Source organism: Camelina sativa, chromosome 13 (genome assembly GCF_000633955.1).
Source record: "Camelina sativa cultivar DH55 chromosome 13, Cs, whole genome shotgun sequence".
Taxonomy (NCBI): domain Eukaryota; kingdom Viridiplantae; phylum Streptophyta; class Magnoliopsida; order Brassicales; family Brassicaceae; genus Camelina; species Camelina sativa.
Window position 1 is genome coordinate 8,411,786 of NC_025697.1, and position 11,657 is coordinate 8,423,442.

The 11,657-nt window shown below is 36.8% G+C and overlaps 1 protein-coding gene across 1 annotated transcript; it reads right to left on the minus strand.

The window, feature by feature from the left end:
* On the minus strand, window positions 8,561–9,094 carry LOC104738045 (basic 7S globulin 2-like). The gene has a single exon (XM_010458284.1). The coding sequence runs from the start codon at window positions 9,092–9,094 to the stop codon at window positions 8,561–8,563; it is 534 nt and encodes a 177-aa protein (XP_010456586.1).

Genomic DNA, 11,657 nt, shown 5'->3' on the forward strand with positions numbered 1-11,657 from the left:
CACCTCCCAACCCACAGAAAAATAAAAGAAAAAACTCCAGAGACCGCAGGTCCCACGATTATTTTCCACAGTTTTCAGTCGGTGCCAAGATTATGAGCCTTTGGATATCTAACCATGAATGATAATGCTTATAAGATGCATGAGACTTCATGTAGCGCTGACCAAGCAATATAAAACATCATATTAGAAGAGAAAATACGTTTTGGTCATGCTAGATACTGTTTTTTGACAAACATATATGCAAGAACCGTTTGATCATGTCAGAACTATCAAAGTTGTATCTTAATATCTTATATCCATTAAAAACATACGACTAACAAGACGTAATTCAACCATCTAAATCCGATCTTTGGATTCAAGTCAAATGATTTCTTGTATAAACAGTCCTCCATAGCTTATAATGTGAAGGGAGATACGACAAGTAACAACATGGCTGGATCCTTCACTTTTCGTAGAACTATGACCCCAAACACATCACCTCAGAGTCCGACCTTACTTCAATTTTTTTTTCTTCATAATTTCTATTTATTCATATCAAAAAATTCAAGTACAATTTAACTCGGCTGATCACATTCATCTCGGTTAAAACCCAAACATATTTACATATTGATCAATTTATCAAGGTATCTTGATATCAATATTATACTACTTGTAAGTTATAACTAAAAAGTTGTTTATTCGATTATACATATACTATACATGATGATAAAATAATATGGAATAAACCGTAATAACGAGTGTAGAACATTCATCTATATATAAAAGGTTAAGAGCAGGGAAGCCGTAACTATAAGTACAAAACTACAATCTTTAAGTCGATAAAATCAACAGATTCTTGATTTGCTTGTTACGTCTTCTGACAAACACACCGGATATAAAAGAAAAAAAGAAGATCTTCCAATTTCTACGAGTGAACGAACGGTCAAAAAAGCGAAGCTCGAAAGGCTACTACAACCAATAGTACAAAATAAGCAAAAAAAAAAAGAGACACTAGTACTGTAGTATTCAATTTTACCGGAAAACTTGAACGGTCGTTGGGAGCCGAGCCGGGTCGAGCCGAATCGTACTTTTAATAAATAATCCAGTGTGACGCGTGTACAAAAAGACTCGATATGGCAAAAAATGACGGAAACTGAATCCAACGGTGCAGATCGTCGGTTCGAGTAAAGTTTGTAGGACCCACGTATCTAATATGGGAATCTTTCTGATGTACGGTCAGATTTTCATGGTTGTGGGCCCCACTTTTTTCTCCATACCTCACAGGCTCACACTATACACCACGCCTCATCATCACTCTTCTTCTTCTCTCTCTCTCTCTCGTTATTAAAATTTAAATTCATAATTTAGGGAAAAAAATTCATACGTTACGAAACAAAAAAAACAAAAACAATCAATTAATCAGAAGAAAATCTCGGGTGAAAAGAGAGAGAGAGAGTAATAGATTGGTGGGGATAAAAACGAAAAAGGAAGAGGAGAGTTGAATTTTTTTTTGTTGTAAAAGTGGATGCTACATATATGTGTTGAAAGTGGTGTAGTGTAAATAGGAGTTACAAAAAAGTGATTGGTACGAAATGTTTTGTAACTTAAAAAGGAGAAAAGATCACAGAGAGAATCTGAGGACTGTAAATTTTTGGCACAAAATCCCTCCCGATGACTTTGTATGATAAGGACACCACCATTACAATTGACACACAAAGAGACACACCAACAGCTAGTGGAACATGTGACTGATTGCACAACATCGATCATCTTATGAGTCGTTTTTATATTGTTTTGGTGCACATTCTTTTTTCTTTTTCTTGCTATAAGTTTTAGTTGTGCACACTGAATTGCAAACTAATCATGATGGATATATGATGTGTGTATTGTGATACAGTTTTGTTTTGTTTTTGTTTTTTTTTTTAAATTTTACATGGAGACCTAAAAACATATACAAAACTCTGTCTTGTTTTTTTTTTTCTGAAGAAGCAATCAATTTGCATCGTACATAATCATCATAGGATTCCCCTCTACTACAAATAGTTGATTTGGACAAATTGATTTACCAATCACCATGATCGACACTTGACTAGCTATATTTGATATGTAATTTGCTCCGTGATTAGCTTGCCTATGTGAGACATATAAGTGTGTGTGTGTGTGTGTGTGTGTGCACGCGTAATAAGTAACGTATGGATTGGATTAGTAGACAACACTTTTATAAAAATACATTGGGCCGAAACTTCATTCATATGCATATCAGCATACGTAAAATACTAGAAAGCAATTAAACCATACGAATAGGTGTGAATTGGAGATTTAAATGATATCCAGTACATGGGTTTTTGGTATCATTGGGCTTTGATTGATATTAAATCAATACATTCACTTCAGATAAAGGCCTAATATATATTTTTGGCCCAATAACAGCTCACGTTCACGCTCTTTCTCTCCCGTCGCAACTCTCCTCCGCCGTTAAACTCTTCCCGCCAAAATTCGCACTCTGTCTTCCTACTAAAACAGAGGACTCTGGTTTCGGAGACCTTTTCATCGGCGGAGGTATATACTTCCTCCCGCCTTACCAGTACGACGCTTCTCGCCTCTTCACCACCGTCTCGCTCATCACCAACGAAGCCTCCTCTGATGAATACTTCTTTCAAGTCAAATCAATAGAAATCATATTACAAAAATAGAGAAAAGCATGTGTTTACTGCGGAATGCAATGATCAGATGCTGCAAAGGTAATCAACTACAATATGTCGTACTCTTTTTTTAGTTTATGTAATCAGTAATCAACTACACTATGTCGTACTTTGCCCTCTGTTTTTTTATTTATAAAGATTTGTAACTTTGAAAGCATGCCTTGTCTCGTCGGTGGCACTTATTGTGCGATGCTTTCGAAGTTACAAATCTTTATTAGAATAACAATTCTTTTGCAAATTGCCAGAAACTTTTATAATTAGAATATTTTATTCATGATTAAAGAAAATACTCGAAAGCATTGAGTACTGTCAAGCTTTTTATAACTCATATAATAACCTTTATTTTAGTAGTTTAGTACTATCAAGTGGAGGAAGGAACCCGTTGATTCAATAAAATGATAAATTATACAACAGATTAGTACTTAATTGCATATACAAAAATATGCACTCACTCAACATGTTTTGATTTATAACACGTGGATAAACCTAATAAATAGGGATGAATGGAATGTAGATGCTTAGATCTGTTTTATTTGAGCATATTTGGTTTTGGTTAACCGGTTCGGTTCGGAGAGTTACATACATTCATACATACAGTATTTAGGCGAACAAATATTGACATGATGAAAAAAGGAACTGAGAGATCAAGAAAGTGGTTTATAATAACTTTCCTTACCAAACATTCTTTCAGTCTATATATCTCTAACACGCGAATTATAGTGATTTCCTCTAAGTACTCATATACAATCTTTAAATTATTGACTTTAATTTATCATATCGACGCTGGAAGGAAATGACATGCCTTAACTCATAACATCCATCATCGATTAAACGATTACGTGCATTAGAAAGGAGATAACCTCTCCACTGAGCAAGAAGTGTTGTGAAGCAAAAGAGAAGAAGAGAAAGAAAACTTGGAAGCTTTGAGATCGAACTCCACCAAATTATCTTCCATCTGATATCCTCCGATAAGTATAGGGTTCTTCGGATTCACACCTCCGTCCACAAACCCTAAACAAACAACGTTTTTATTCACCTTCACCAGCGAATTAGAGCCGTAAATCCTCCACTTAGCACCTCTACTCAGCACTATAAGATTAAAAACTTGAAAGTAAGAACACCTTTTCTTATTGATTTAGAAAACTTCTCAAAAACTAAATTTCTCTCAAGTCACACAGAACACCTTTGTATTGACCTCTCTATTTATAATGAATTAGACAACTTCTAATTCTAATAGGATTACAACACAAAACCTTATCTAAATAAGCTCCTCCTTATCTAAATCTTGTTTGTGCATCCTTATCTCTTATCTCCTTAAGCACCTTCTTAATGAGATAACTTCAAACACAAGTTGGAATTATCCAACATTCTCCCCCGTAATTCCAACATAAACTCCGGGAAGCTTAATCTCCTCAACTCCGAGTAAACTCCTAATTTCCTTGAATTTAATCCGACCTAAAGGTTTTGTAAGTATGTCCGCTTTCTGCTCCTCTCCTGGCACATGATCAACTTCAATTTGATCATTCTCTACACACCTTCGAATGAAATGGTACTTGGCAAGCATATGCTTCGTCCTACCATGAAAAATTGGGTTCTTGGTTAGAGCTATGACTGTTTTATTATCAACTCTAAGTAGGATCTTCTCTCCTTGTAAGCTTAGTATTTCACTCAATAATTCTTTAAGCTATATTGCTTGTTTGGCAGCTTCCGTAGCGGCCATGAATTCTGCTCCACACGATGACAATGCCACAGTCGGCTGTTTTTGTGTTGTCCACGTAATAGGTGATGAGCCGTAGTAGAAAACATGTCCTGTGGTGCTCCTTCCATCGTCGATGTCAATGTTGTGACTGCTGTCACTGTATCCGGTGATCCTTCTTGATCCATCCTTCTTGAAAAACAAACCGTAACCTGTGGTTCCCTTTAGATACCTTAGAACATTTTTGATAGCTTGCCCGTGAGACACTCTTGGACTCTGCATATAGCGGCTAAGAACTCCAAATGCAAAAGACAAATTGGTCTTGTATGAAGAAGATATCGCAAACATCCTATAGTTCTTCTGTATCTAGTTGCATCGATCTCTTTCTCTTTCTCTGCTTTCGACAAACTCAGTCACGGCTCCATCGGTTCATGAGTCGAGTTGCAGGAACCCATCCCTGCATCAGTAAGGATTCCTGGAGCGTATCCCTATTGTTTTATCCTTATTCCATCCGTTCCTTGAATGACTTCTATGCCAAGATAATACGTTAATTTTCCTAGATCCGACATCTCAAATCTTCTTGACATATCCTCCTTGAACCGTCTAATAATATTGAGTGAGGTTCCTGTAATGAACAGATCATCAACATAGATAGCTACAATCAAGAACTCTTTCTCCTCTTTCTTGCGATAAACTGTTGGTTCCTTCACACACTTCTTGAAGTTCATTTCCTTAAAAACTTGATCAAGCTTTAAATTCCACGCTCTAGGAGCTTGACGAAGTCCTTACAAGGCTTTATGAAGCTTATACACTCGATCCTCTTCTCCCTTCTTCTTGAACCCCTCAAGTTGAGTAACATAGACATATTCCTTTAGCTCACCATTGAGAAAAGCTGTCTTCACATCTAATTGATGAATTTCCCAACCTCTTGTTGCCGCAAGTGCTATAAGTAGCCTTATAGTTTCGACTCTTGCTACCGGAGCAAACACCTCGTCGAAGTCTATGCCTTGTTGTTGCACATATCCTTTTGCAACTAACCTCGCCTTAAACTTATTCACCGAACCATTAGCCTTTCTTTTGAGTTTATAGATCCACCTAACTCCTATAGGTTTAAATCCGACTGGTCTGTCTACAAGCTCCCATGTGTTGTTCCTTATGATCGAATCTATTTCAGCGTTCATAGAATCAATCCATTCTTTTATCTTTCCAGCTTCAAAATAGTTTTCTGGTTCTCCAGCTATTGTTAGGAACAAACTGCAACTCTCTTCTTCTGCAAATAAGATATAGTCATTGAGATAAACTGGTTTTGTTACCACACGACCAGACCTAGTTACCAAGGGTTGTACCGCGACTTGTTGACCTTGAACTTGGTTTTCGACAATCTCATCACCCACATTGTCTTCTCCGTTTTATTGTTCTTCCTCGTTATCATGATTTATAGCTTCTTGGTCTGCATTTTGCTGATCGCTGTCTTGATCATTGTCGTGTCTACCACCATCTTCTATAAAACCGTCTTGAAAGAGTTTAGATGCTCCTGGTTCACCTTCTGACTCAACTACCGTAGATGACCATTCTCAAGCCTTATTTTCATCAAAAATAACATCTCTACTAACCACTACTCTCTTGGCATTCGGATCATAGAGTCTATAAGCTTTAGAACCAGGTTCTGTGCCGAGATTGATCACTTTCCTTGATCTATCATCTAGATTTTTCAACTGTGGTCCATTGACCTTTGCATACGCAACATACCTGAACACTCTCAAGTGTTCAATGTTTGGTTTCTTGGACATAAAACACTCATATGGGGTTTGACCGTTCAGTGCTTTTGTGGGCACTCGATTAATGAGGTAAGTCGCATGACGTACAGCTTCTCCCCACATATCAATCGGGATCATCATCCCCTTCATCAAACTTCTTGTCATCTCCATCAAAGTGCGGTTTCTTCTCTCTATCACACCGTTTTGCTGTGGTGTATATGGTGTAGTCAAGTGTCTAGTAATGTCATTCTCCTCGCAGAACTGATTGAACTCACCTGAAGTGAACTCTCCTCCTCTATCGGTTCGAAAAGTCTTTAAATCGTTTAAAGCGTTCAAAGGCTTCGCTCTTTTCCTTTAGCAACATCGTCCACATGTACCTAGAGAAATCGTCAATTAGCACAAAAACATAGCGGTTGTTGGCTGGTGTTTGTGGTGAAATAGGACCACACAAGTCTCTGTGAACCAACTCCAATGGTTGCGATGCACGAAAACTAGTTTTAACCGGGAAAGAACCTCTTGTTTGCTTTCCTGCTAGACACACATCACACATATCCTTCTCATGAATCATGTTTGGCATTCCTACAACCATATCCTGTTGAACCATATTCTTCATGACAGTGAAACTTACATGCCCCAGCCGAGCATGCCAACGCCATGTAGCCTCATCACTGTCGATCTGCAGACACATTGGTAAACTAATCTCCATCGGAGTCTTGTACAAACGGTTTGATGACCTGGTAACTCTTACAAGCAGCCTTCCACATGGGTCTAGAAGTGTTAGAAAATCCTTTTTCATGTTCACCTCACACCCTCCTTCTGTTGCTTGTCCTAAACTCAATATGTTGTGCTTAAGTTCGGGTATATAGTAGATTTCTTTGAGTGCTCTTATTTCGCCTGTTTTGCAAACAAAGTTAATAGTTCCCTTCCCAACAATATCAACATATGAGCCATCACCAAACCTCACTTTTCCCTTAATCCTCTCATCCAAACTGCAAAAGAATTCTCTGTTTCCTGACATGTGATTACTTGCTCCATTATCTAAATACCAAACACTTGCATTGCCTTTGTTGATATTGTAATTTTCTGGAATCACCTTGTCTTCATTGAGGAAAAAAACTTCATGCCTATAGAGTCCATCTGCTTCATGTGTCTCATTGAGATTTGATTCTTGGTTCTGGTTATTACTCTGTATCGGTTTGTTGGTGCAAGTCGTCGCATAATGACCAGGTTTGTCGCATCTCCAACAAATTACTTTGGATAGATATTTCTTCGGTTGTTTTTGGTTCTCTTCTGTGGTTTCTCCTCCTTGGTTTTGGTCGTTGAATCTCCCTCAACCCCTGCCTCTACCGAAACCACCTCTGCCAAAATTGCCTCTACCGTAGCTTCCCCTACCATAGTTGCCTCTACCTCTGGATCCTCCTCTAAAACCGCCATATCCTCCACGATTATTAGAGGTATTAGTAAACATAAACTTCCCTTGATCTTCGACTGGACTAACTTCACCAATTCGTTCCTCATAAGCTTTTAGTCTTCCCACAATATCCACAAACGTTGTTGTGTTTAAATCAAGGACTTGTTCTAGAGAAGCTACCATATGGATAAACTTTGCTCTAGGCAATCCTGTGAGAAACTTCTTTACAATTTTCGGTTCTTCGATGGTCTCTCCCAAAAAAGCTGACTGCGATGCAATCCCTGAGATCTTCCCAGCAAAGTCATCTACCGAATCTGATTCACTCATCTTTAAACGCTCTAGTTCTGCTAACAAGGTTTGAAGTCTTGCCTTCTTTACACGTTCCGCTCCTTGGTGACATGATCGGATGGCACACCAAAGTGATTTGGCTGAATCTTGCTCTCCTGTTTGCAAGATAAGTGACTCTGGAACAGACTGAAACAGAAGGGCAGTCGCAATATCATTCTTCTTTTCATCTGTGGCTCCAGGTTCGATTACATCCACACTTCGTTGACTCGAAGTATGATCTTCATCCTCATCGACCATACTGTGTAATTAGTTGGTGTGAGTAAAGGACATTGGATTGATGGTGCTCCAAGGTCCTTTGTTCGTAATGGTGGATTTGGTTCGGCCGCCATGCTTATCTTGAATCTTCTCCACCGATTTTAAGATCAGCAACACAACCTTGCTCTGATACCAAATATAAGATTGAAAACTTGAAAGTAAGAACACATTTTCTTATTGATTAAGAAAACTTCTCAAAAACTAAATCTCTCTCAAGTCACACAGAACACCTCTCTATTGACCTCTCTATTTATAATGAATTAGACAACTCCTAATTCTAATAGGATTACAACAGAAAGCCTTATCTAAATAAGCTCCTCCTTATCTAAATCTTGTTTGTGCATCCTTATCTCTTATCTCCTTAAGCACCTTCTTAATGAGATAACTTCAAACACTCAAACACAAGTTGGAATTATCCAACAAGCAATAGGTCGATCACGGGAGCTCCACGTCCTCTATTAGAGCGGAAGCAAGCACCAAAAGGCTTCATGGCGGGAGCTTTAGCCATCTTGGCGTTTCTGGAGAAGGCTGTGAGAAGAGCCTTGTAAATGGAAGTTTGCAGTACTGTGTAAGGAGCCAATAGTGCATATCTTTGTGGCTCCATGGAGTATTGGAACGGTCTTTCCACCGATTTGGTGGACTTCACATCGATAAAATGCTCACCGGACTTGGCATTGCCAATCAAAGGTGTGGAGGCAAAGATCGTAGAAACATCTTTTAAGTAAGGCAGATAGTAATACTCCCCTTTACCGATCCAAAGGTCACCAGAATAAGTTTTTGATTTTTCGGTGGAAGGCAAACAGAGAGCCATCTTTGGAGCAAGCTGGTACATGGAAATGAGCTGCGAGGGAATGGACAAATGAGTGTTAGCGAGACCGATGGTTCCTTTGACAGGAGCACCATCAGTGCAGGTCAAACTTAGCGAAGAGTTCTTTTCACTATCCATAGTGTAAACACCGTTGTATGAATATAATAACGGTACGGTGTCTCGGAAGAGCCGGGCATTGTTGGAGGAGCGACACGGGGTCTTCGTCTTAGTGGTGGTGTTACTGGGACAGGAGAAGCTCGGGTTTGCATAGGTGCATCTTGTGGAGCCGCATCTGTTGGGGTGAAAGGAGGAGGATTTGGCGGCTGTGGCGCAGTTTTGCGATAACGTACGGTCCTACTCCGTTGAGGTCAAGGACGAATTCTTGGCTTACACTCGAGCCAATGGACAAAGGGATGGAGTAGATATTTGTGGCCTTATCTTTATTAACTGGGTGTAGAAATGATTGAAACTTTTCCAACGAGTGGGATGTGTTTGCAAGGTAGAGAAAAACAAGAGAGAGGAGTCGGAAGATCACACGAGGAGCCATATTTTTTTTTCTTGTTTGGTTGAGAACTTGAGATTAGTTAGTTGGGGGCTGTGCCTGTGATGTGAATTACTAAGACTAACCCAACCATCATGTATATTTATAGAATGATCTGGGTCTTCTTCGATTCTTTTTGTAATAGTAGATTTTAACATTTCCAGTAAGTTTTTGGAATGACATGATCAGAAGCAGCTTCCCACGTGCTCTCATTTTAACAAACAAAAATTAAGATTTCAAATATATAAAATATAATAGTGGAGATTTTCATTCTAATTAATAGGAATAAAAACCAGAAACGTTACATAAAGTTTGCATTAAAATATATAACAAGTTTTCTTAAAAAATGTCTATCTTTATAAAACAGGAAAATTAGAATGAATATACAATATTATATTAAGAGATTTTTTTTTTTTTTGCCAAATATCACGTTTTCCGGAACATATTCTATTAAAAAATCCCACTTGGGCTTCAATACCGACACTCGAGGCTAAATTATACTTCAGAGTTTTGAGATGAGTACTTCATTTAAGAAAAAAGTATTAAGAATGGTAATCTCGACGGTATACACATTTGATTATTTACTACTGTGTTAGTGCGAGTAATCGTTAGTTCGTTACTAAGTGATTTATCACTTTTGGGTTGGTTTTATTATATTAATCAAATAAAAATTTTGATTGTTCAGTTTTGTCTTCCACTAGATATTCACCCGCGGTGTAATATTTTTTAAATTAAAATATATAAAAAATAAATTGTATTTATTTGTTGTAATATATATTCAATTTTACCATTGGTTATAACCCAAATCATATGCATCTCTATTATTGTTATTAGTTAAAATAAAATGAGATAATTTTTATCAAAATTTAATTAAAAAGATTTGTTAAAAGTTTTTTTTGAACCTACACTCTTTGAATAAAAAATATTATTAAAAATAGTCGATTTCTAAGTTATAGAATTACAAAAGGTCGAAACTTCATATCTACTAATTATATTACTTTCATATTTCTTAAATAAACTAAATAAAAAATGGCTACAACAATTAGAAAACTATACACGGTAAAAAAAAAATCTTCTTATCCTTTGACTTCCATTTATTTTATTCAATCTCATAGGAGTAACTGAATTAAAACTTGTTTTTGGAACTGAAGAATCATAGGCAATCAAAAATAAAAATTATAATAATAAGAAATTATTATGATTTCCACAATGTTTATTAGTTCCACGAAAGATGATTTGTATAACTGAACAATACATATATGATTTGTAAGCATTTAAATGGAGTTTTTTTAGTAAGGCCACAGGCCAACCCAATTACCGGGAGGATCGTAGTTGCAAGTGATGAAGGTTTGACCATTCTTGCATCTCACTTTTGCACATCCCTACTTATCCGTGTTTCTCCACACAATCTGAGTATAGTGACCACATTGTTTGTCCCAAACACATGTGTTGAAATTATAATCGTAGTCAAATGTTTGCCCACCCACGTTTCAACCGCTGCAATGCTTGTCATGCCATTCTCTCGTCACTACGTTAAAATGTTAGTATTGAAAATCAGAAAATATGACAATTATAACAACAATATAAATATAGAGAAAACCAAATAGTATGCAAATGTCACGTTTCATCCTTAAGCCAAAGGTATATCTTATGTTTTCAGTAAGTTGTGGGTGTTAGTGATGATAATTCTCGTTTAGGTGTAAGATATACTTATAGGGTGTTTTCTTCTCCAAGGCAATAATATTCCAGTTAGCAACTAATTAGGGTGAAAAATTTGTGTAATTAGTTTTATTAAGGAATATGCTAGAAATTACGCATTAAAACTTTGATTAGGGACAATTTTTTTTAAGTTTATGGAATGTTATATTATTTAATTAATTATCAAATTAGTATTTAATGTAAATAATAGTAGTTCCGATTTTTTGGGAAGTTGCAATTATGGGAGAATAATTGTTTACAAAAATGGGAAACCNTAAAAAAAAAATCTTCTTATCCTTTGACTTCCATTTATTTTATTCAATCTCATAGGAGTAACTGAATTAAAACTTGTTTTTGGAACTGATGATTCCAAGAATCATAGGCAATCAAAAATAAAAATTATAATAAAAAGAATTATTATGATTTCCACAATCTTTATTAGTTCCAATGTTTATTAGTTCC

What these genes read in the sequence shown, in the direction of transcription:
- LOC104738045 (XM_010458284.1), bottom strand. Translation starts at nt 9,094, where the DNA reads ATGGATAGTGAAAAGAACTCTTCGCTAAGTTTGACCTGCACTGATGGT.